General features: G+C 51.0%; 2 protein-coding genes across 2 annotated transcripts; both read right to left on the reverse strand.

The window, feature by feature from the left end:
• Positions 1-364: 364 nt before the first annotated feature.
• LOC136965821 (E3 ubiquitin-protein ligase HECW2-like) lies at positions 365-11,109 on the reverse strand. The gene is given in 32 exon segments (XM_067260085.1): positions 365-1,309; positions 1,401-1,513; positions 1,670-1,755; positions 1,842-1,956; positions 2,246-2,392; positions 2,481-2,610; positions 2,731-2,829; positions 3,012-3,164; positions 3,272-3,385; positions 3,596-3,716; positions 3,821-3,930; positions 4,166-4,249; positions 4,344-4,440; positions 4,862-4,964; positions 5,097-5,249; positions 5,676-5,861; positions 6,053-6,177; positions 6,285-6,385; positions 6,503-6,653; positions 6,774-6,869; positions 6,974-7,175; positions 7,177-7,254; positions 7,920-8,180; positions 8,182-8,238; positions 8,240-8,736; positions 8,925-9,019; positions 9,184-9,326; positions 9,590-9,759; positions 9,981-10,056; positions 10,244-10,338; positions 10,451-10,558; positions 10,776-11,109. Coding segments are annotated over 32 exon segments (4,512 nt in total). The 3' UTR covers positions 365-1,197.
• A 6,071-nt stretch (positions 11,110-17,180) lies between these two features.
• gtf3c3 (general transcription factor IIIC, polypeptide 3) lies at positions 17,181-25,734 on the reverse strand. Its single transcript, XM_067260368.1, has 18 exons — positions 25,484-25,734; positions 25,225-25,315; positions 24,741-25,060; positions 24,454-24,577; positions 24,120-24,311; positions 23,837-24,002; positions 22,519-22,666; positions 22,215-22,353; positions 21,697-21,797; positions 21,445-21,616; positions 21,085-21,287; positions 20,748-20,849; positions 19,732-19,861; positions 19,203-19,428; positions 18,177-18,367; positions 17,939-18,063; positions 17,608-17,760; positions 17,181-17,536 (listed from the first exon to the last, which is right to left on the reverse strand). Exons 1-18 carry the CDS (start codon positions 25,580-25,582, stop codon positions 17,414-17,416), a joined length of 2,805 nt encoding a protein of 934 aa, XP_067116469.1. The 5' UTR covers positions 25,583-25,734; the 3' UTR covers positions 17,181-17,413.
• Positions 25,735-25,787: the final 53 nt, after the last annotated feature.

A 25,787-nucleotide genomic window follows, 5' to 3' on the forward strand; every position in this document is an offset into this window, starting at 1 on the left:
TAGTCACAAAGGTGGCAGTGTCCTCTGTGTGGCAGTGTGTGTGAGTGTGTGTGTTTCGATATGGTTAAGGATGGTGTAACATTCGATGGTGGTGTCATCTTTGTAAGAGATTTAGGAGAGAAATGGAGAGGGAGAGAGAGAGAGAGAGAGAGAGAGAGAGAGAGAGAGAGAGAGAGAGAGAGAGAGAGAGAGAGAGAGAGAGAGAGAGAGAGAGAGAGAGAGAGAGAGAGAGAGAGAGAGAGAGAAGGCTGTTTATGGCCCCCAACCTTTGGTACATTCAGTGCAAATACTTAGGAGCACTGCAGAGGCATGTCTATCATGATATGGATGGAGAAAGGGTTGTGTGTGTGTGTGTGTGTGTGTGTGTGTGTGTGAAAGAGAGGGAGTGAGATAGAGACAGACACAGAAACACACAGATGTATGCCTGTGTGTCTGCATGCCCGAAATAGTGTTATGTGTGCTCCTTACTGTAATGGTGTGTGTGTATGTGTAGCTGCATGCATATGTGTGCACGTGTGTGTGTGTACGTGTGCAGCTGTTAGTTACCTACTATCACGGTACATCCACCTTCATATGTAAACAAACAAGTGTCATCATGTCACAATCCTCAGTCTGCATATCAAAACATTAGTTAGATTAATGTACTCAACATGGCCCACTTAGCAAAACAGGGCAGTATTACAATCTATACGAGGAAAAAACTAACATCGGTAGAAAGTGTCAGACACTCAGTAGACAAGAGAAGGAGGTTAAAAACACAACAAAACTGTAAAACTTGAAGGTTTTTTAGGAGCGTTCCTCAATCTTAGCAGAGTAGGTTGACAAAAAGCAACAAGGATAAGATTACGCCCTAATTATGATAACTAAAACATTGACAAAGTGTTGCGGAAGATAACGCCAGTTTACTGTTCTGTCTGAGCCTAGTTCCATGACTCATCCAATCAGAGCTGCAGACTCCCATGGTGAGTCATCTGACGGCTGCTGCTGTTGTTGGTGCACTGATACCTCCAGACCACCAGGGGAGCCACCCTCTGGTAATCACTGTGCGCTCAGGCACAACCTTTTGAGTGTACTCAGTCCCAGCAGTGTGTGTGAGTGTTTCATGGAGTCTATATTCCCATTGTCTTGAATGTGGGTTCCTCTGTAGCTGTTGACTGATGTCGGGAGGAGAGACAGCCCCCAGGACTGGGTCAGGGGTCACTCCAGTCCGAAGGTGGAAGTCTCCTCCACAGCAGTAAGCATCTTCTCATACAGCATGGAGAAAGATGGGTACGGAGGCAGGTCCAGACGGTTGAAGCAAGTGTGAGCCCTGGACACACACACACGTTTGATACATTAGACCACCGTTCCTAAGTTAACATGAGTTGCCAGATACTAGAGGTAGGGTGAGGATGTATTACCGGGGTAAGGAGGTGACCTTGCCCCACTTCTCCACACAGAACCTGCGGGGTCCATTGCTGCCACGCAGAGAAGCGAAGCCTTCATAGGGAATACTGGAGGTGCCTGTCACAAACTAGAGACAGAGAGAGAGGGAGAACAACAGACACACAGACAGAGAGAGAGCAAGAGATTGTTCTAATCATTGACAGCAAAGGGAAAGCAGGAAATAGAATGAGAGAAGAAAGTGGAAGAATATGTACACCCCTCCCAAACACACACACACACACACCTGCAACAGTCTTAGTCGCTGCTCGTTGTTGAACCTCTCCACCGCTGCCCAGAACCACCTGATCACTATGTGGTTGTCATGGTAACCTGAAAGGCAGACAGTGCAAGGGATTAATCAATAGTCATCCTTCCTGTCCTTCAGATCTGCTCCAGAGCTGCCCCCCCGCCCATACCTCCTCTATACTCTGTGTTGTTCCTCCAGTCCGCCAGGTCGATCTCAGCCGTGCCAGCAATCACCAGCTCCAGCTCCCGAGCATCGAATACTGATACCAGCCTGGCATCCACCACCTGGTAAGACACACACACATTATGCCCCAGTATTCTAGAAGATCTGAGACTAGAGGGCTGGGCTTTTTAGAACCTCAAATCCAGCCGGTCCGTTTTCTAGAACCTCCAAACCAGGCTGACGATGTTCTAGAACAGACTTGAACAAACTGACGGTCACCTTCAGACTACCCACTGCATCCTAGAACCTCTAGACAAGACAGACAATGTTCTAGAACCTCTCGACCAGACGGACAGCCTTCTAGAACCCCTTGACCGGATTGACAGTGTTCTAGAACCCCAGGCAGCTCACCTCGTAGAAGCCCCGGACCAGGCTCTCTGTCTGTTGCACCACGCCCCTCTCGATGCGCCACTTCACCATGCGCTCCATGTACTCCTTCTTGTTCTTCTCCGTCACTGGGATGTTGGCTCCACCAGGCTTCAGCTCCCGCTCCGTGATCTACACACACACACACACACACACATTAGAACACCTCTTTAAAGACGATTACTTTGTTTCTATGGCCATAAGGCTGTCTGTGTCTGACCTGTCCGAACACCTCCTCGTTGACGGTGAAGGTGAGCTCCAGGGAGTCCTCAATGTCGTTGTCCTTCATCCACTGCAGGCTCTGGTGGAACTCCTCATCCAGGTACTCCAGATCACTCAGCTCACACATGCTAGGGACACAGGACTGTCGTTAACATTGGGTTGCATGTGTGTGCGTGCGTATACTGTATGTGTGTGTTTGCGTGTATGTGTACGCATGTGTGTGTGAGAGAGTGTTAGGGTGTGTTTACATGCGCAGCAGGCCCTTGTAGAAGGGTCTGGTGAAGAAGGCATCTAACAGATACTGGTGGATCAGGGTCAGACCCAAAATACGACCACTGAACCTGAACCTGAGAGGGGCGAGAGAGGGAAACAGAGAGGGAGAAAGAGAGATTAATTTACCCTATGTTTTTGTTTTCAGTTTTACAATAAAAACTACCTACAAACTACAATTCCAGTGTCATCTTCTCCCATTCACTCCCATCTCTACACACACACACAAACACACACACACTTTCTCCCCAGGTCTTACCACTCATGGTGGTTATCTACGAAGGCTGACATCGGGCTGATCTGCACGGTGTAGGTGTCGTTGGCTGAGTACTCAAACAGACCATAATAAGGGTTGAACAGCTCCCTGGAAACCAGGAAGAAGAACTCCCTGGAAGGACCACTGTAGTCCAGCCTGGAACACACAGACACACACCCACACACATTGACACATTGGTGGATTGTATCTGTGAGACCCTCGACCAAGCGTTCTTTCAGACGTCCCCCCCCCCCCCTGCTCACCCCTCCTCCCCTACAAAGCTGACGTAGAGCTTGCTCCTCTGCAGGTCTTTGCGGGAGTAACACATGATCTGGTTGAAGGCATCTTCCAGCAGGTGGTCCCTACGGATGATCAACCTGGAGGGGGGGGGGGGGGGGGGGGGGGGGGGTACGTTAAATCCGTGTTTTCCAGAATCGGGACTTAGAAGGTGAGAGGATCTCGGCATTTCAAATTCAAGTTCCACATTTTTGCCATTCGCAACAAGTACAAGTACACTGGAATTCTTTGGTCAAGTTCAATCACTGAAATAGGGTTAGGGTTAGTATAGGGTAGAAGATGGCCCCTACTTGAGTTTGCCAGGGCCCTGGCCGTAACCCTTGGTCTCCAGCTTCCTGTAGAAGTTCCTCAGCTTGGCCTCAAAGTCCCTCTTATACGGGGCAGGGGCCCTGGCATTGGCTCTCTGGGTACCTGGGGTGGACAGAGGGAGAGAGAAAGGGCGAGAGACCGAGGTTGAGACTCTAAAAAGGCTGGGTGAGAAAAAGAGAGAGAGAGAGAAGAGAGACAGTTCTCACCAGGTGAGTTCTGAGGGGAGGATACAGGTGATCCTCGCGGTGAGTGGCAGTAGCTGGGGTGCAGTAAGGAATGGGGAGGGACATACGACATCACTTCCTCCTCAAACAGGCTGCCACAGGAAGACCAGAGAGTCGGTTGACTAACAGTCTCAGAAAGACTTCAATAACATTAAACTGTATATGTGTCTACCTGCCTGCCTGTCTGCCTGCTTGCCTGCCAATCTGTCTTTCTGCCTGCCTGCCAGCCTGCCTGTCTGTCTATATGTCTGTCTGACTATCTGTCTGTCTGTCTGTGTCTGTCTGCCTGTCTGTCTGTCTGTCTGTCTGTCTGTCTGTCTGCCTCACCTCAGCAGTATGACCAGGTCTGCATCTCCTGACAGTCTGGCCAATCCTGATACTCCCTCATTCCGAATCAGCTGCACCTTCTCCCTGTAGACACACACACATATATATATAAGGATTTTAGAGTTGGTGTGTATACAGTTTGTGTACGTACAGTGTGTGTGTTGGCGTGCAGTCAGACCTGAGCGAGTGGTTCCTGATAAACTCTGGCTGTCTCTCCTGCAGAATCTCAGTGATGTTGGGCTGACGTAGAAATGCCACAATCTTGTCATTGTAAGCTGAGAGAAGATTGGAGGACAGGTTTTTTGAGGGAGGGGTCAGTGCTGAATTAGGTCCTGATTTCTCCTGATTCTAGAGGTTATGGAGTAATAGTATATGGTAGTGAGAAGTGTTGATGTGCGAAGTGTTGACATACATTACATTTACATTTAGTCATTTAAGTATGGGAATGTCCCTGTACTTGCTGTAAGTCGCTCTGGATAAGAGCGTCTACTAAATGACTAAATGTAAATGTAAAGTACATTCCCACAGAGGCAAGTAAGGTGAAGTGCCTTGCCCAAGGACACAACATCATTTTGCACGGCCGGGAATCGAACTGGCAACCTTCAGATTACTAGCCCGATTCCCTAACCGCTCAGCCACCTGACTCCCACCTGACATACTGATACTGAGGAGAATGCGGTGTGTGTGTGTACTCACCCACTGGTACCATGTCTTGGTGTTGGCCGCGGTTGACAGAGCTAAATGTGCTGGAGGGCCGAGGCAAGACTGGAGGCCCAGAGTGACGAGGGTCATCACTCACCTGGATCCCCCCCACACACACACACACACACAGAGGATTAAGTTGAGTAAGCGTACCATACTGTGTGTGTACGTGCACTGTACACGTGTGTGGGTTTGTTGGTCAACAGGAGTGTGTGGGTGTGTGTCTCACCATGCGGCGAGGGCTGACTTCCCCTGCACTGTGGCTGCGTTGACGTGTCAGGTGTTGGCGGTGTGCCAGCAGGCCGGCAGGGCGGGCACTCTGCAGGGGCAACCGAGGATCGATGAACGTGGTGGCACGGCAGTTATGGTCCACAAAGAAAGGCTGTAGACACACACACACACATTAACACATGCTAGAGCTGCTTGAGAGACACACAGATCTATGGAGCGAATAGAGGCTTGTACCAGGAGCAGTGTCCCCTACCAGGTATGTGTCTTGTACCAGGTGAGTATCCTACCAGGAGCAGAGTCCTGTCCGGTATATGTCCTGTACCAGGTGTGTGTCCTGTACCAGATGTGTGTCCTGTACCAGTCCTGTACCAGGTGTGTGTCCTGTACCAGATGTGTGTCCTGTACCAGTCCTGTACCAGGTGTGTGTCCTGTACCAGGTGTGTGTCCTGTACCAGCTGTGTGTCCTGTACCAGGTGTGTATCCTGTACCAGGTGTGTGTTCTGTACCTGTACCAGGTGTGTATCCTGTACCAGTCCTGTACCAGGTGTGTGTTCTGTACCAGGTGTGTGTTCTGTACCTTGCCAGTGTGGTCGTGCTTCATCTCCCAGCCCCTCGGCAGCTCCAGCTGCTTGTTGGAGAACATGTTGAGGAAGGTCACCAGGTCACGGTTGTGCTGGTAACGCTCATAGTGATGGCCGTCTCGCCGCACCTTACTGATCATGTGCTTCAGACAGGCGTTGGTGGTGAACATACGGTAGGCACTCTGGACACACACACACACACAGTTAGATTTCCTCTTCCATAAAAGGATACTCGATTGTGTGTGTCTATTAATTGTGCCTGTATGTATGTGTGTGTTTGGTGTGTGTGTGTTTGGTGTGTTAGTGCATGGCGTTTGTGTTTCTAGTGTGTGTGTGTGTATGTGTGTGTGTGTGTGTGTGTGTGTGATCTTACAGGGTTGGAATGCAGCACAGTGAAGAAGTCTGGGCTGGTGAGGAACTTGGCGCTGGGAGACTGGAGGAGCAGAGACAGACGGGACCTGGAGCTGGAGGGGACCACCACACCATCCCTCCGGTACTCTGGAACACACACACCATAAATACAGGTTTTCAATTCAGGGCACCAACATACAGTAAAGCAGACTAGCTAGTTTAACTACATCTCCCAAGATGCACTGGTAGGCTACCGGGTAGGGTGGGGCTTGTCAGGTTTGGCTCGTCAGGAGGCAGATCATTTATCGGCTCCTCTGTCCTCTCATTGGTCATTGTCCGGTGGATGCTTTGGTACCTGAGAGAAGAGGAGGATGGAGAGAGAGAGAGAGAGAGAGAGAGAGAATGTGAGTGTGCGAATATACATATGGGTGTACTCTATGTATATATACAGGTGTGTGTGTGTGGTCCTGACCGTCTGTTGAGCTGCTCCATCTGCTGGATGGAGTCGGACCTCTGCAGCAGCTGGGGTGCGGGGGGGGCGGTGGGTCTCTGCCAGGTGGTGGTCCTGTTCACATGGTCCACGTAGAAGATACGACCGTGACTGTCGATACGAGCCTCCCAGTCTGAACACACACACACACATCGGTACACACAGGTAGTCATTGTTTAGTACAGCAGTTTAACGAGCACAGTCACACACACAGATATGTGCCTCCCAGGTGTCCACACACACACACACTTACTGGGAGGAAGGGCCTCTTCCACCCTCTGGTATCGGCTGATGTCATGACGGACAGAAGGAAGAGAACGGACAGACTGGTGACCATTCACTGCAGCCCCTGTGACACACACACACACAAGTTTACAAAAGTCAAGTCTCAACAGTCCCCAATACAACCATCCAGCTCGAGTAAATCAAGTGCACCTATAGTCCCAGTCTCACCTGGCTCTCTGTCCATCTCAGCCACACTGTGACAGGGCTCCGTAGCCCCACCCAGCTCTGCCGCCCCCGCCCCCTCTGCCTTAGGCGCACCCCCAGAGGCCTGCATGCTCTGCCTCCTCTGCCAGATGTCCCCGCCCTCCTCCTCTTCATTGGTCCTCCCTTCCGATGCCCCTCCCCCACCACCCTGGTCAGCGATGTCACGGGACTCCTCCAACCTCTCTGGTGCAGGACTCCGCCCCTTCCTCCTCAGCCTTGGGAGCTATTTCCTGTATACTCTCCCCCTTCCTGGTAGAACAGAATGTAAATTAGGGGTGGAGCAAGGAAGGAGGGAGGGGTGTAGAGGTTGGAGAAAGAGTGGGTAATAGGAGGACATGTGTTCAGCATAGAAAGTTACCACAGATTTCACTAGAGCCAATGCTGCTACCCTTGGGTCAGCCTGAACTTTTCTATGTTAATGAGACATGGAGAGGAGGTGTAAAGGAGGGGAGAGGAGGTGGAGAAGAGGGCAGGTGGGAGAGGAGATGAGAGGAGTTAGAGAAGAGGGGATAGGAGGGGAGGTGGAGAGGAGGTGGAGAGGAGTTAGGGAAGAGGGGAGAGGAGGGGAGGTGGAGAGTCGGTGGAGAGGAGGGGAGGTGGAGAGGAGGTGGAGAGGAGTTAGGGAAGAGGAGGGAGAGGGAGGGGAGGTGGAGAGGAGGTGGAGAGGAGTTAGAGAAGAGGGGAGAGGTGGGGAGGTGGAGAGGAGGTGGAGAGGAGTTAGGGAAGAGGGGAGAGGAGGGGAGGTGGAGAGGAGGGCAGGTGGAGAGGAGGTGGAGAGGAGTTAAAGAAGAAGGGAGAGGAGGGCAGGTGGAGAGGAGGTGGAGTTGAGGGGAGAGGAGGGCAGGTGGAGAGGAGGTGGAGTTGAGGGGAGAGGAGGGCAGGTGGAGAGGAGAGGAGGTGGAGATCTCACCTGTCTCTCTTGAGCTGCCTGGGTAGCAGGAGCAGGGAGGGAGGTGCTGGCTGTCCTATCAGCTGGGGTGATCTGGCTACTGCTCTCTGGCGCCCCCAGGGCTTCAGGTGGAGCAGCAGCACCGGCTTCACAAGCCGGAGACCGTGAAGAAGAACCAGCCTCAGCTTCAGATGGAGCCTCCATCACGGAACTAGCCTCTATCTCAGCCCCAGCCCCGGCCCCGACCCCGGTCCCAGGCCCGGCCGTGTCTCCCTCCCCCCCCCGCCTGCCCCTCTCTACCTTGCTGTCCCTGCTCAGAGACCACGGGGCTCCCCCCCACATGCCTGCACCCCATTGGCCAAGCCTGTCTGCGCCACAGCCTTCCTGCCCGGCTGCGATCGGTCCACGTGTGGCTCCGCTTCCTCATCCTCGTCAGAGTCGATGTGCAACATGGCCGACAGCCGCGTGTCCGTGGGGAAGCTGGAACGTAACCGTGGCGACGCCCCACCCAGAGGCCCCACCCCCCCCGGAGCCTTAGATGCCTCAATGGCATCCAGGTAGTCATTCAACGAAACCTGCCGGTGGGTGTGGCTTCCTGTGTTCGCTTCTTCCAGGACCTCCTCCTCTCCTCCCCCCTCCCTCCAGACTTCCTCGTCCATCTCCCCAAGCCCCTCCCCGTTGCGCAGACCCTCAGCCAATAGCGAGCTTTCAGAGCCGGTGGGGGAGGGGCCCCGGTGGCGCGGGGCGGGGTGGAGCTGGTCCTCATCGTCTGACGGGCTGCCAGGGTCCCCGTTGCCTGAAGCCCCCAAAATGGAGCCCAGCGCATCTGGAGAGGCCTCTGATTGGATGAAAGAAGGGAGGGATAAAGACAGGGAGGGACCGAGATTTGATGACAAGCACACACACACTCATATAAACACATCCAAACACACACACTCATACAAACACTTCCACACACACACACACACACACACACACATGAGTCTTACAAAAATGTCTACACACACACACAGGCTCTAGTCTCACCGTCATGCCCGGTGGAAGTGATCCTGAACTGCAGCTGCCCACTGACATTGTCTGTGGGCAGACGACGAGACAGAGGGTAGCTGACACACTGCTCTCTGAGGACAAACACACACACACAGCTCGATGAGGATCGATAGGTAGTCAATATTGATGAGATAATGACAAAACCATGTGTGGGTATGAGTGTGTTTGTGTACGTGTGTGTCTGTATGCATGTGTGTATATGTGTGTGTGTGTGTCTGTGTGTGTCTGTACGTACTCTGCTGCAGGCCTCTCTAAGAGCCTCTGCACAGGGATGGTCAGCTGACCTAGGAAACGCTTGATGATTGGTCGACTCTTGGCAAACTTATCCTTCACTTCAATTTCCAGCACGTCAGTTATCAGAGCCACAAATGTATACTTCTAAAGAGACAGGGATGGAGGGATGGAGGTCAAAGAGGAAGAGGGATGAAGGAAGAAAATAAAAGAAAGAAACATAAAAGGTAAGATTACAAAAATAAGCTACCAAATGTTTAATCCAAGTCAAAATCCCCCCTCCAGACAGGTGGGTGCCAGACACGGTGTGTGTGTGTGTGTGCCCCACCTCTCCGTGCCAGACAGGGTGTGTGTGTGTGTGTGCCCCACCTCTCCGTGCCAGACAGGGTGTGTGTGTGTGTGTGCCCCACCTCTCCGTGCCAGACAGGGTTGGTGGTGTTGGTGACGATGGCGGAGCGACGTTCTTGTCCGTGGTGTGTGAACGCCGGCAGGCCCCGCCTCCTGCCTGGCTGGATGGACATCTTCAGGTACGGGTCAGGGTTGAAGAACATGCCCTTCTTCAGACCCAGCGCACGCAGGTCTGCACACACACAGCATACAGGAGTCATTCATTCACACGGAGCAGAGTCCATGAGTTCCACACCTCCAAATGACTATCCCCCTCAGGATTGAGCAACTATAGACAACAGGATAGGAATACTGCTAACAGACAGGATGAAAGATGATCAATCATTCAATCCGTATGATAATCTGTTCCTGTGGGTTGGGGTATGGACCCTGAACCCTGACCCCAGGACTCACCTGATAGGGTGAAGCTGACCAGTCTACGACAGTGCTCTGTCACCGATTGGCCCTCTGCTTGACCCTCGGCTCCCACCTGATCAGAGAGAGAGAGCCAATGAGAGATCAACTGGGATGATGGCACTCAGCAGTTTCACAGACCAACCCGGGCCTCTTGCCAGCCAATCAGGCGGCAGGATTAACACCCTCGCTATTTCATATCATATTAATACGGAACAGCTGGTGACATTGCTCCCAGGGAACACACACACACACACACTGACCGTGACTCCAGGGTTTTTGACCGTGATGCATGGTGTTGTAGCTCTCAGGGCTCCACTCACTCCATGGTAGTACTTAAAACAGATCTTTGTCTCAGCTGGAGAGAAAATACACACAACCACACACACACAACGGGCATTTAAAAATACTGCTTCCACATGAGCCCATGTTCATACAACACACACACACACAAACACACACACACTCACGCTCCATGTAGTAGGGTCCAGGCTCCAGCCTCCAGACGATCTGGCCCCGTTGGGTTCCGTTCACCCCACGGTTCTTGGAGTCCCACACGTTAGCAGGGCACGACTCATCTGGAGAGACAAACACGGCAACGTCACGCTAGCGTCACAACAAGAACACGCTACAAACATGCTAGCTACAGAGCCAGCACAGCCCTGACAGGTGACACACACACACATAAGGAAAGGAGGAGGAGGAAGGGAAGATTAAAAGAAAGGACCCTGTCTAGTAAGGCTGCTGTTACTCAGACTGACCCCCCCCCCCCCCCCCCCCCCCCCCCCCCCTCACCAATGTGGTATAACCCGATCCAGTCCGTGGCATCTACTTCCTCCTTGATGTCCCAGGAGATGACCAATGGGCTCTGGAGGGCGTGGCCTAGTGTGAACTGGTAGGTGGAGGCGGTGAGAGAGGACCGGCTCTCGGACGTCACCAGGTCCGTGTCGCTATTGGCTCGCTGCAAGCCCATAGGCTCTGCCCCAGACTCCCCAGACCCTCCCCTGGACCCACCCCCTTGCTCTGATAGGCTGCGGAGGTTCTCGGGGCTGATGGTGTAGCGCATGTGCGGACTCCGCCTTTGGACCACCATCAGGTGCTCCCGCGCGGAGGACGCAGCTGTCGCCATGGTCACGGAGGAAGAGGGGGAGGAAGGGGGGAGGGGCGACGGATGAGGGTGTGGGTTCGAAGGGTGGTGATGGTGGTGATGGTGGTGGTGATGATGGTGGTGAGTGGGGGAGTGGGAGGGAGGGTGGGAATGGGGGTGGGGGGCGGGGGCGGGGGGGGAGGACGGCCGTAGCGAGAGAGGGGCGAATGGTGGAGGCTGGGGGGGGGGGAGGGCTAAGTAGGGAAGGAGTGGAGATCGTAGGGGGAAGGAGGAGGGGGGGAGGCTGGTAGCTGGGCAGGACCAGGATGGAATAGGCTCCCCCAGGAGCAGTCCTCAAGTCTGGCTCCCACTGATCAGCACATCCTTCCCTGAACGCCCTTGTGCCCCTGAGCAGGGCACTGTCTTGTAACTCCAGGGGCGCTGCCCAGTGGCTAACACTCTGGTCCTCTTGACAATGGTAAAGCTTTCAGGTTGTCCCCGTTTCCAATGTTTGTGTCTTCTTCTTGCTTTTTCTGTCCTCTTCCTGCTTCTTGACTCACGTCCTGGTTTTTGCTTCCTCTTTCTCTTTCCTGTGTCCAGATGTTGTCCAACAAAGTGGTTTTTCTGCCTCTGCTGCTAGCTTGCAGTCTCTACACACAATCCCTACAGCAGCTGAGGGGAAACGGAGTGGAGGAGAGGTGGAGGAGAAGAGGAGAGGTCTGAAGAGAGGGTGGGGGGTCCACAGTTGGATGAGTCCTGCTGGGTGGGGAGGGGGGGGTGAGGTAAGTCCAGCCCGGATGGAGAGATGCCAGAGGGAGGCTGGAGACCTGTGAGAGAGGGAGGGAGAGGCAGAGGGTGGGAGAGAAATGGGACGGTCAATATCACACGGCAAAACATCCCACAGAACCAAGCTCCTCCGTCCAGTGAGTCAGAAGAAGGAGGAGGTGGGTGAGGATGGGGAGATAGAGGAGGTGGGAAGGAGGAGGGATGGTGAGGGAGGGAGAGAGGGAGGGAGTTGGGGGAGACAGTAGAGTGCTAGGGGGCTGCCTATCACAGAACCGTACTTTAGACCAGGCTGCATTAGTAACACTTAGATCTATTGATCCTTCTTCTGCTTTCTCTTTCAGCATATCTACCTTCGGGTCCACCTCTCATTTCCTCTCTTCTCGCTTTATGCCCCCACCCCCACCCCCCTCCCCTCCCTTCCATCTCTATATCTCATCCTCCTTCTATCTCAATTACACTGTCGTTCTCCGGGCCTTGTGTTGCCATGGTGAAGGCTGATTATGCTGGTTCACACTCAGTCAGCACCCTAAACATCAATGTCTCTATCCACTCTGTCTCCCTCGGTTTACCAGTTCTCTCTCTCTCTGACTTTCTCTCTCTCTCTCTCTCTCTCTCTCTCTCTCTCTCTATCACCCTCTCTCTATCACTTTCTCCCTCCCCCACTCCTGCTATGCCTCCCTCTCTTTTCCCATCTCTCTTTCTCTCTCAACTACCCTACTGACAGCAGTGCCTGAGAACGCTAATTTGGGAGACACTTGGGAATGGTGTGTGTGTGTGTGATGAGGGGGGTGGGGGGTCAGGCTGGACAGACACGGGAAAGGTGGTAGGGGCTGGAAGGAGAGTTCTATGGTTAAGCAAAGGTCACTGAATGATTAATATGGAGAGTGTCTGAGATCGAGGGGAGGTGAGAATCTCTCAGCAAGACGGTCATTAACAATGTACAGTGTGTGTGTGTTTCCTCAGGCTTATGCTGTGGTTGGTCCCACACATACACACACCAATGGTGTGTAAGTACTGGCAGGAGAGAAGGCAGTATTGAACAATACAGAAGGTACACATAGAGAGGTGGAGAGAGAGAGTGTGTGTGTGAGAGAGAGAGACATCAGCATCGCTTTAAAAATAACTCAAAGGCCAGATCTGAGTGTAGCGCAGAAAACCGAGGCACACGTGCCCTCATACTGTATACTACATGCACACACACACTCTAGCATACACACAAACAAAAAACACCATGCTGGCAAATATGGCACCCGTGCACGCACACACACGCAATAGGTGTGTCCTTGATCCTGGTTGAGGATTAGCAGGAGAATGGGGGGATTTTGTGTTCACAGTCCTCACTCTTAATCCTTGTATTACACAGCTCAATCTGACCACGCTCCGCCCTGCGCCCTGCGCTGACCTCCCTCCTACCCCCTCTCTCTTCATCTCTCTCCGTCCCTTCGGTCCGTTCCTCTCTTTCCATCTCGCCTTACATCTGACTCCCTTCCTCTTCATCTCTTTCTCATCCTCCGTCTCTGATTTTCTGTTCCTCCCTTGGCTCCTCTCCATTCCTCACCTTCCCACGTGGACCATTTTCTCCTGCTTAATTGTCGAGACCTTCTGTCCTCCCTCTCCCTCCTCCATATTCTTTGGAGTGTGTTTGTTGCGTGGCCTATAACCCAGGGTCGGCCACACGCAAAGGCCTCTGGGAGACGGGAGATGCAGTACAGCTAAGGAGATGCTTAGCCCAGATGCGCGCGCGCACACACACACACACACACCACACATACCGCAAGACTCCAGAGGTGCTGGCGCCATGGCTGTCCTCAAATCATCCAGGCAGCTCAGCTAATAGCGATTCACAGGTTAGTCTCCCCTATGTGAATATATACGCCAGTCCTGTATAGTAGAGCTTAGTGTTGTGCCTACGTGGGCCCTAGAATGATAAGTGAATAAATATGTTAGTGATATCAGGATGGTAGCCAGCCTTTGTTAGGCTATTTATACCATTTGAAGGCTGCGATATATATACCCTGACACCAACAAGATTCTTTCTCTCACACTCACACACACACACACACACACACACACACACAGGCGGTGATATTAATGGCCGAGCACTAACAAGCCTGAAACTAAACACCCAGCAACTGACCCATATCTCTGTGTATCTCTGTAGTGGCACCACATTTTAACCAACACTTATGGATACTGATAGCTTCATCCCTCCTCGCTTTATATTGGGCACACCTAGAATCTGAAGGCCATTGAAATGTCCCTTGGCTGCCAAATATAAGCACCAGGAGCCTGCACCTGTACCCAAGGTCCTACAAGTGTAACGAATGTTTGATACACACACACACACCATGGGAAAGAACAAGGGGAAACAGGGACGGCAAAAGAGCCAGAGAGGAGCTACTGTGTGTGATCACACGCACACATTCTTTCCCAGGCCATGACACACAGGAATGCAGTGGGAGGGGGCTCTCACAGGAAGTTCTACATTGTTCTCCAATCACGGCTCAGCTATATTCGTCCTCCCAGCAGCCCCCCTCTTCTAGGCCCCCTGCCTGTATAAACCATCCTGGGATCCATTACAAAGGGTGCACTTGATTTGCCTCCCAGTTGGAACTCATAGAATTGACCTATAGTTTTAACACCACCGGGAAGGATAAATCAAATGTGTTACATATACCCTATTTATTAGCTAATTGTATTTTCGTCAGACCTGTCTAGCATGAACACAGAGTGAAAGATGCTATGAACCAAGAAGCTTCTAGGTGTAGGAGCACATGCTCAACAGGAACAGGAAGTGACCTCATATGGACTAGGCGCATTCAAGGGCTTACTACCAGGGAGTTTAGTCAATTAGTTTATTCCACCAGACAGCAATAGAAAAAACACCTGTACCATCTTATGATCTTATGCAGCTTGCTGAGAAGCCCCGCCACTGATGAATTAGGCTCCTCATTGGTTCTAGATCCTGCTCTGCTCTGTTACTTTAGGCCATTGGCCTGGGGTTAAGGACCTACTCAGCCAATCAGGGCAGTACCACATCACATCCTGTTCCTGTGGTTGCAGAGCCATCAGACCTCCTGTCTCCATGTTCACACACATCAGATCGGCCAGACACACATCACTGATCCGATAGGACTAGATGTGTTCCTTCTGTTAAGAATGCTGGGACTAGGTTTGAGACTTCCTGGTACTCTGGGAGACCTCACGTGTGTGTGTGTGGTAGCAGTACAGGTACAGTAAATAGGTTTCATAATATATGTAGCCTTTCTCTAACCGGACCACGCTATAAAATCAACCTGACAAATTATTTATGAAGTCCTCCTCTCTATCTTCTCCCTGGAGACACAGCCCTCAGTAGGCTTTATACTTACTTAGCTTCTGCATCTCTCAGCCTGCCTGTCTACCAGCTCACCTGCTCCCTCTGCCTGCATCATCTTCCTGTCTACCAGCTCACCTGCTCCCTCTGCCTGCATCATCTTCCTGTCTACCAGCTCACCCGCTCCCTCTGCCTGCATCATCTTCCTGTCTACCAGCTCACCTGCTCCCTCTGCCTGCATCATCTTCCTGTCTACCAGCTCACCTGCTCCCTCTGCCTGCATCATCTTCCTGTCTACCAGCTCACCTGCTCCCTCTGCCTGCATCATCTTCCTGTCTACCAGCTCACCTGCTCCCTCTGCCTGCATCATCTTCCTGTCTACCAGCTCACCTGCTCCCTCTGCCTGCATCATCTTCCTGTCTACCAGCTCACCTGCTCCCTCTGCCTGCATCATCTTCCTGTCTACCAGCTCACCTGCTCCCTCTGCCTGCATCATCTTCCTGTCTACCAGCTCACCTGCTCCCTCTGCCTGCATCATCTTCCTGTCTACCAGCTCACCTGCTCTCTCTGCCTGCATCATCTTCCTGTCTACCAGCTCACCTGCTCCCTCTGCCTGCATCATCTTCCTGTCTACCAGCTCACCTGCTCTCTCTGCCTGCATCATCTTCCTGTCTACCAGCTCACCTGTTCTCTCTGCCTGCATCATCTTCCTGTCTACCAGCTCACCTGTTCTCTCTGCAGGCATCACCAGCTGTCTCAGACTGGTCTCACCTGCCAGATCACCAGGCCTGAGATACAGCCCCACACAAACTGCTAGCGTATATTTGTGTGAGGCTACCTCTGATAGGTTATTATTTATTATCAGGCATATATTACCTAATTGTTGTTATTATTATTATTACGCAATGTCTGGGATGATAAAGCCATCATAGTAACTGTATCCATCCGGATTACTTACCTAATACAAAATAAATTGCATCAGAATGTAACCCTCTTGACAACGCAATCTGTTTCGAGTTGATATTGGACTGACATTAGAAGTGTGTATAGCCTATCTAATGTGTTTAGCCTATCTAATGTGTTTTCACTCTAGCTGTCACAAACGCTGCTAGTGTCTGCCAGCGCGAGCCCCCGGTATGAAAACAATAACCGAATCCCAGAAATACATTACGTAAGCGCACTTTTACTCTTATTACTTACCGTCAAAAGAACGGTGAAAACCCCCGTTCTAATATGTCACGAAGCATCAATCACGCTCTCACATCAACATGTCACACGGTGGATTTGGTTTTCATGACCGGACAGCGTCTCTAACTCCCGAGATTTGGTCATGGAGGACAGCCCGAATAGGGCCGTACCCCCGACAATCTGTCAGCTTTCTGCCGGGGATCCAGCTCTCCTCGGCGGCTGCTCCCTACCGCTCCCACACGTTGTTTCTCCAGGTTCGGATAGAAAAACGGGATGAACTGGACTTTCCGTTACACGATGCAAGTGATCCGTTTCCCAGTGAGTTATTAACCGCTTGTTACAGCGAGTTATTTTTGACAGCGCCCGTATAAGTGGAGACAGTCTTCATATCTTATTTATTTTGAAGACTTCACATCCGCCGCCCAGTTTCCGTTCCACCGGTCACTATGGAGACCTTCCCAGTTCAGTGTTATCCTGCACGGTTTAGAAACGTGCATGATGCCAGACGTGAAAAAAATAGAACACATATTTCAACAACAAAAAAGAAGAAAAAATACAAAGAAAGCCGGAGAACTTTACGAGAGCTCTTACCAAAAGGCCTGCGAGATCATTGGGCTATGGTCTGACGTTTGCGACGGCGGCATCTGTACCGAAAGTAGAGCGACTCTGAGCGCAAGATGTTAACGGGCAGAGGATCAAGCAAATCCTACTGTCTCAATCCCAGAGGAAACACAAAGAAACTACTCCACACACGGCCGACGACGTCACTTAATCACAGTAGATTAACACACACACACACTCAATAAAAAGGAAGAGGCTAACACACATTTTATTTTTCTATAAATTAAAAGAAACAGTTGAACATACTTCACAACTTATGTTAACAGCCTCTGTTAAATCAGTTATAAGCCCAAGTATAAAAATAAAGCATTTTGGCCTAGTGAGCTGTATAAAGGGAAAGAGGAGGAAAGGAGGGGGATTGACACAACTCACTGGACCACAGGCCCCAATATTCAAGTTATAGCATAAACAAGGCCGAGATATGTGTGTGTGTGTTCAGACAGTACAGTGCGTGTGTATGAGGTAGCGTGCCATGTCCACATTCCCACTGGCCTGGTATATGAGAGACAGGTTGAACGCAATCTCTCTCCTGAGGTCCACCTGGTCATCGTCTATACCCTGGAAGTCAGGAGAGAAGGAGTCAGTCGTGACATTGTGTGTGTGTGTTGTGTGTGTGTGTGTGTGTGTACCTCCAGGTGCGGCGGGGGGAGACTCAGGGCCAGATGGTAGTAGTGTAGAGCCAGGTATGCCAGCCCCATCTGCTGCAGTGCTCTGCCCAGGTTGTACATACTTTCCTGGCAGTGCCCACGCTGCTCAACATAACGCCACAGGAACGAGAACCCCTGCCACACACACACACATATTACACCAACTTCACACAAACACAAACTTCTAAACACACAGAAATCCTAGACACATACACAAACACAGCCCTGAACACAGACACACACACCCCTGAACACAGACACATACACCCCTGAACACAGACGCACACACCCCTGAACACAGACACACACACACCTGCAGCACCAGCGGATGGCGTTTAGCTGTGAACTTCTGTGCAGCCATGTGAAAGAAGGTGAGGCCCACACACAAGCTGTAGAGAGGGTCTTCTGGACGCACACGGAACGCCTGCACATATTGACCTACACACACACACACACAAAACGTTGAGGAACAGAGCCGTGTATGTTGAGTGTCTGTGTGTGTGTGTGTGTGCTTGTCGTGCAGCGTGAGTGCACGCCCTGGGTGTACACACCCAGGGCGTGTTTGAAGCTTCCGGACACCAGGGCGTTGTGTCCACAGAGGACTGACAGGGCGTGGTTATCGGGGTTCTTCAGCATCAGACGCAGGCAGAAGCGGTGATGACGCAGGTCCTGGGAGTTGATGGTCACCTGGTTAAACAGGTTCCACAGCTGGGGCCGGTCCAGGTCTTCCATCAGCATCAGTCTGTACACACATACACATGTAAATACACACACACACACACACTTAAGTACACGTACACACTTAAATACCCACACACACGTAAATAGTGTCAGATAGGAGTCAGACGGCTGAGCGGTTAGGGAATCCGACTATTAATCAGAAGGTTTCCGGGTCGATTCCCGGGCGTGCTAAATGAAGTTGTGTCCTTGGGCAAGGCACTTCACCTTACTTTCCTTTGGAGAATGTCCCTGTACTTACTGTCGCTCTGGATAAGAGCGTCTGCTAAATGACTAAATGTAAATACACACACGTGTAAATACACACATGTAAACACACACACACACACACACTCTCAAATACACACCTAACCCTACACATTAAAAGCATCTAAATCTGTTTTTGTTGGCAAACGAAAGATACGGAGGTAGCTTGTTTCGATGTATTACTGTGCCACATTATTGTATCTCTAGCGGCTATGATGTTTAAAGAAATCACTTGAATTCACACACACTAATGCAAGGATCTGAAACATTTTCAGATTTTCCAAACTCGGTTTACCGTACAATCAAATGCAGATTGTGTATGCACTTTGGTGTGAATGGGAGAAGCTGGATTACAGTGAACGCTACGCAGCCTGACTAGCTCTCCACATCCACCACTGGGATTAGTCTTTCTTCCACAAAGACCCTAGTCTCCTTACTAGAACTAGTCAGGAGAGGCCATGTGTTACACACCACTCACATTCTTGTCTTAATCACGTTATACACACAACTTTTGTTTCATGACCACAGTAACCCACCAGCATCCAGATTAAGAGGGGATCCCCCCCCCCCCCCCCCCCCCGACACACACACACCTGATGTAGTTATAGGCCTTGCGGTAGTTGTGGTCCAGGAAGGCTGCCGACAGGCCGAACACCTCCAGCTCCTTCCTCTTGGGCTTGACGTCGTAGAAGGAGTAGAACTCGAGGGAGGAGTCCACCAGGAGCTCGGCCTCCTTGTAGCGCTTCACCTCGCACAGCGTGCACACACTCTGCACTAGCAGCTGCCACCAGTCCTCCCGCGACAACACACTGGTCTTACCTACGGGAGAGACACACACGCACACACTTGTTCCTTCCTACTAAAGGTTTGAAAGGAAGGTAAGGGAGTCAGGTGGCTGAGCGGTTAGGGAATCGGGCTAGTAATCAGAAGGTTGCCGGTTCGATTTCCGGCCGTGAAAAAATGACGTTGTGTCCTTGGGCAAGGCACTTCACCCTACTTGCCTCGGGGGAATGTCCCTGTACTTACTGTAAGTCGCTCTGGATAAGAGCGTCTGCTAAATGACTGAATGTACATGTAAGCTGATGCAGAAACACACACAAACACACACACACACAGTCCTACCACTAATATCCTGGTAGGCTGCCTCCTGGTCGTCGAACACCTCGTCGCTCGTGGCCTTCACCAGGCAAAGGTGTCTCACCCCAGACACATTGGTGGCTCTCAAACACACCTCAGCGCGCGTCATCGCCACCTGGAATACACACACAGGCGTGTACACACACACACACACAGGTATAAACACACATACACGAGAACAATGTATACTATAATAAGAATACTGAACAAGAATGAATCAGAGAGACAGGATAACATATGTGTTCCAGAGAGCGGGTTTCATGCGTGTGGCTGTGAGCGTGTGAGAAATTGTGTGAGCGTATGCATGCGTGACACTGTGTATACGTGTGTAAGTGTGTTACATGTGCATGTATGTGTGAGAGAGTGTACATGCATGTGTGGGAAGATGGCGCGAGTAGGCTGGGCTGTAGCCTTCTCTCCATCTCTCCTATGCTCGAGACTGGAGTTGTTTTTGCATGATGGCTGTCATTGCGTGACTAACTGTTGCGTTGGTCGCCATTTGTTGATGAGCAAGGGTCAAGATGTGGTCTGATTGGTTGTTCTTATAGTTGGGTGTAAAGGGAATGTGGAGCATTGTTCTCTAGATTCTTCTCCTCCTGAGGCTCTTCTCCTCAGGTGTGGCTTCTCCTTCTCCTTGCTCTCCTCTTACTCTCTCTCTCTCCGATTTACAATAATCACGGTAGAGTAGGTACGATTTTATAACATGTTTGCCTTGTAATTGATGTCATTCATTTTGGTGTTATCAAATATAAATTACATTTAACTTTACTTTAACCAGTCTTGCTTTGACTTAACCCAAAGAGTCAAATAACTGCAATTCCAGAATTATTCAATATTAATACACTGTCCAGTTTAACCATTTTCCATTAGATCAAGGGGCATATTTTTGGTTGTTTGGCCTATATGTGTGTGTGTGTGTGTGAGAGAGAGTGATTATATATGTATGTGTATTTATATGAGTGAGTGTGTATATTGTGTGTGTGTGTGTGTGGTAGCCAGACCTTAAGCAGCATTCCCAGCATGGTGAGCATGGTGTCCAGGTAGTCCTCCAGCCGGCCTTGAGACCGCAGCAGAGTGGAGCGATGCAGTAGCAACTTCAACTCCTGGTGACACACACACACACAGAAAAAATAAACACAGACACACACACACACACCAAATAAACACAGACACACACACACCAAATAAACACTCACACACACACACACACACCAAATAAACACAGACACAAGACAGATGCAGCAATGACACCCACACAGAAGGGTTACACATTTTCAAACAGAAACACACACAAACACACACACACACACACAGACCCCCCCCGCCCAAACCTCCCACCTGTTGCGCGGCGGCGGCATCCTGGGCCAGGGTCTCTGGGTCGTACATGGGCTGCAGGGCCTCCAGGGCCCTCAGGGGCCGGCCCAGCTGCTGCTGCAGGGTGGACAGGCACAGCCTGGCCTCCAGGTGCTGGGGAGCCATCTCCACCACCTTCAGGTAGCTCTGCACAGCGCCCTCCATCTGGCCCAGCGCCTTCAGACACTCTGGGGGGGGAGAGGGAGAGGGCGGGGCTTTGGGTACATGTGTGCCTGTCTGTGTGTGTGTGTGACCCTGTCTGTGTGTTTGTTTGTGTGTATCTGTATATGTATATATATATCCAGGTTTGCTTACACGTGTGTGTGTGTGAGAAAGGGCGTGTACCTGCGTGCCGGAGCCAGACCACAGCCAGGTTGTACTTGTCGGAGCAGACGAGGGCGGAGAGGAGGGGCAGGGCCGAGGAGTACTGGCCCTGGTCCAGGAAGGCCTCGGCCACGTCCAGGTACAGATCTCCCAGCTCCTCTGGGCTCTGGTCCGTCAGGCTGGACAGCATCACCTGGACACACGCAGGCGCCAGAGGATCACTGCATGTATCCAGTGGGAGATAGAGAGAGGACGGATGGAAGGCTTACTCACTTCCAGAGGTTTGTAGACGTGCTGGTGGATGAGGCACACCATCAGCTTCACCTTGATGTCTACTGGGACCGTGTCTGGGACCTGCACGTCTGTCACCTCCCCTAGGGATGGGAGGTGGGGGTGGAGGTGGAAAGTGTGGGTGAAGGTTTGGGTGGGAGGTGGGGCAGGCACAGAGAAAGGGGGAATGAGAGAGAGAGAGAGACAGGGGAAGCGGTGCAGAGACAAAGAGCAGAATGGAGAGGAAAAAGAGATTACGGTAGTAGACAAGTGTGTCATCGGAACACTAAGGATTATTCCAAGATGTGCTGAGTGCTGAGGTAGGCGAAAGTACAATAGGCTCGGAAACAATGGGAGGGTTGTGGTGTTGATATCACGGATATGCAAGTTCAATAAATGCATGATGTTACCAAAGTCAATGAGTAACCATATTCAATAATCGGGATCTCTACTTCATTATCTACGCCACATGAGGAGCTGCGCTCTCGCTCTCTCTCGCTCTCTCTCGCTCTCTCTCTCACCCTCCTCCTCCGTCGTCTCGTTCTTCTCCTCCGTCTTCTCCTCCGTCTTCTCCGTCTCCATCTGGTCCTCCCCCTGTTCTGCTGGACCCTGTTTCTGTTCTTCTTTCACCAGAACTATGTGACAGAACTGGATCAGAACCTACACACACACACACACACACACACACACGAGGGAGATAGAGTAGATGATGAGGAAGGTCAATTCATTCCTGCTGTATCTTTATAATGTCATCATTACATGGATACTGGAGTAGGAGGACTTTTCTTAGGCCTGACTCTTATTAAGGAGAACTGAGTCACACACCTGCAGGGCCTTCCCATGTTGGTGGTTGGCAATGTACAACTCAGCGGCCATGTTGATGATCTCATCATTGACTAGTTCTGGGTGGCGGCCCAGAGAATCCTCTATCACCCCGATGGCTGAGGTCAGATCACTGCTCTCATAGTAGCTCCTACAGACACACACACACACACACACAATTTCAAGTTTATGTACCGCCAAATCTGTTTGAGTGCGTTGGTTTTGTGCACAACGGGGCTTCTTTACAGTGCGCGTTGTACAGAGGTGTCCCTTAAGTAGAAATGTCATTATCTGTACTTTCTACTCCTTACATTTTTTTAAATAGCCTCGTTACTCCAATTTCAGTTCGGCTTGTTTTCATTCCGGCTTGTTATCGTTCAAAAAAACACACACACAAAAAAAAACTATCCAGATAAATCGCGATAGAGTGAATTTGATTGTGGTTGGATGAGAAGTATAAACATATACCATTACAACACCCTATTGGGTTGTTGCGATCCATCGCACCTGCACATGACATAAATCACGTCACACTTCAGCAAGGAAATAGCAGACGTATGTAGCCTAGTACAAAGATGTCCGTGGCAGAGACTCAAGAGAACTCGAGCGAAATGTCCCAACCAAGCACCAGCGAGGAGGTTGGTAGCCAGGAAGACCAGCCAACCCTTCTACATCCCTGGCCGTACCTTGAAGAATTTTTCGAAATGGTTGGATGCAAAAACAACTTCTTTTGAATGCGCTGCAAGCTCTGCGCACCCAAGTACCACGAGATAATGGCTTTCAAAAACTCGCCGTCTAATTTGAATAAAGGCTATTGATAACATGCCTCTGAAGTTGGATTTTTTTGCACCATTACAATACTTATAGGCAACTATCATCATATCTTCTGCTCCATGAAACACATGTTAATGCTAAGTAGTACACGTATATGGTTCTTTAACGTATTTGCATTGTACTAAAATGCGTCCATTTTCAATGGGCATAAATGCGTCGGAAACAGGTGCATCCCAAATTTTTCTACATTAACATTTCAATACAACATTAGTCATTATGGCCTTTAGAAAAATGTTTTTTGGGGGGAGGTGGGGTAGTGCATTATAGCCCCTGTGGTGCGGCCTAAGCTTTTGTCCTTAATGGCATTTCCCCTTACATTACTACTTTTACTTTTAGTCGTTTTGAAACCAGTACTTTTACTTGAGTAAAAAGTTTGAGTTGATACTTAAACCCTAGTATCTATACTTCTACTTGAGTAATGAATGTGAATACTTTTGACACCTCTGGTGTTGTACCAGGTGATGTGTGTGTGTGTGTGTGCGCTCACTTGGCCATGTCCCTGGACAGCTGCATGAAATGGAGTCCGTCAGCAGGGGGCAGCAGAGAGAGGATACGGCGGTAACCGTCCATACACTGCCTGTGCTCCCCCAGCTGCATGTAGAGGCTGGAACGCTCCCACAGGTAGCGCACGTTGGTGGGGTCATGCTTGATTGCTGACGGAGAAAGAGAGAAACGAGGAGAGAGACAGGGTACATCAACGAGGTAGAGAGTACATCAATTTCTGCCAAATCTGCACGATAAGGTCATTTTGAAGGGGTCAGGGGTCGGACCTTTACTGTAGCAGATGATGGCCTGCTTGACGTTGCCCTGCTCCAGAGACATGTCCGCCAGCTTCACCCACTCCTCACTGTCACTGGGGTTGAGATGGGCGGCGATGAGGCCAAACTGGAGGGACTTCTCCATGTCCCCCTCGTCCTCGTAGATCATAGCCAGGGTGGAGAAGGGCTCGTAAGCCAAGGGGGCTGGGGGGGAATTAATAGGGAGGGGTGAGCAGAAGGGGGGGGGGGAGAGTGGACAGGCTTGTAATGACAGGCTTGTAATCAAACACACATACACAGAAAGACCGGCACAGGAACACACCCAGTCTGTAACCATGCTACTCACCTTGTCTGATGATCTCCATGCACATGAGGATGGCGTCCTCCTTCTCTCCACGGGCATAACGGATGTTGGCCTCACCCATCAGACCCCTCAGAGCTCTGGGCAGCTTGCTGCGGTGACGTCTCTCCTGCGCGCCCACACACACACACACGATGAGTACATCGGCTAATCACCTAAAGACACAGTCTCATAAGCTCCTCTGAAACACTCACACACGCACACAGACACACGCACACAGACACAGACAGACACACACACGCACACAGACACACACATACAAGCAAGCACACCTTCATCATCTTCTTATTCTCTCTGTTGAGCTCCATCTCCAAGGCAAACACGTCTCCAGCAGATGGACCCTCGCCCCCCTCCTCATCGTCTTCGCCTTTGTCTTTCGTCCTCCTCTCCTTCCGTCTCCTACTGCTCTCCTCCTTACTCTTCTCCTCATCGTCACCCTCCTCATCCTCGTCCTCGCCCACTTCATAGTCTTCATCATCGCCGTCTTCATAGTTCTCGTCTTCCTCGTCCTCAGACTGCAGTTCTTCTGCCCCCCTTAGCATGGAGTCAAAGGCCTGCTGGACGGACGGACGGATCCCCTCATCCGCCCCACCTGGAGGAGAGAGGGCAAAAGATTTGGAAAGACGTGAGGTACAGGAGATATTTTAAGTTGGTTCCAGCATCAAATTGGCTCACTTGCTCGGCTACAAACTGCTAGCAGAGGTCAACCATGCAGACTGATCCGTATCTGATCAGAGGCTGGGAGACGCTGCTCACCTGTGTGTGCCCTTCTGGCTCTCTTGGGGCTTTGGTGTGAGGTTCCGGGGAGAGTGGCATCAGGACCGTCCTCGTCGCTTGCCTCTGGAGCCTGGAGGAAGAGAGGTTGGGGGAGAGAGAGAAGTAATCGCCAGTCGGCCACGCGAGAGAATTCACTGTCTGGTGTGGAGCTGCTTCCTTCCATAATGCTAAGCATAATCACTGTAGCCTTTAGCACTCACCTCACACCAGGGTTCAATTGAACTCAAAGTGCACTTACTTTGACCTTGTTTTTGCGTTCCTCTCTCTGCTTTTCAAACTCCTCGAAGGATATCTTGCCTTCTAGGTAGTCTATAAGCTCCGCGCTGAATGCAGACATCACTAGCTAGACAGGAACCAAAGCAATGTTATCTGGTACAGATAAAGCTAAATCTGACGTTGTTATATAGCTACAACGGTCCCTTGAAAATATCTCGTATAAACTAGCATTTTATGAGAGCGCCTGATACCGCACGTTATACGATCAAAAGTTTGTACAGCTCATACAGTAAACCATCGGTCTAAAAACACACTTTGACAACAAT

The sequence above is a fragment of the Osmerus mordax genome, chromosome 22, assembly GCF_038355195.1.
Source record: "Osmerus mordax isolate fOsmMor3 chromosome 22, fOsmMor3.pri, whole genome shotgun sequence".
Classification (NCBI taxonomy): Eukaryota; Metazoa; Chordata; class Actinopteri; order Osmeriformes; family Osmeridae; genus Osmerus; species Osmerus mordax.

What these genes read in the sequence shown, in the direction of transcription:
- gtf3c3 (XM_067260368.1), bottom strand. Translation starts at nt 25,582, where the DNA reads ATGTCTGCATTCAGCGCGGAGCTTATAGACTACCTAGAAGGCAAGATA. An exon ending in CATGGAGATCATCAGACAAG is followed by an intron (nt 24,312 to 24,453) that starts GTGAGTAGCATG and finishes ATTCCCCCCCAG; the next exon opens with CCCCCTTGGCTTACGAGCCC. An exon ending in CGAGACGACGGAGGAGGAGG is followed by an intron (nt 21,798 to 22,214) that starts GTGAGAGAGAGA and finishes TCCCATCCCTAG; the next exon opens with GGGAGGTGACAGACGTGCAG.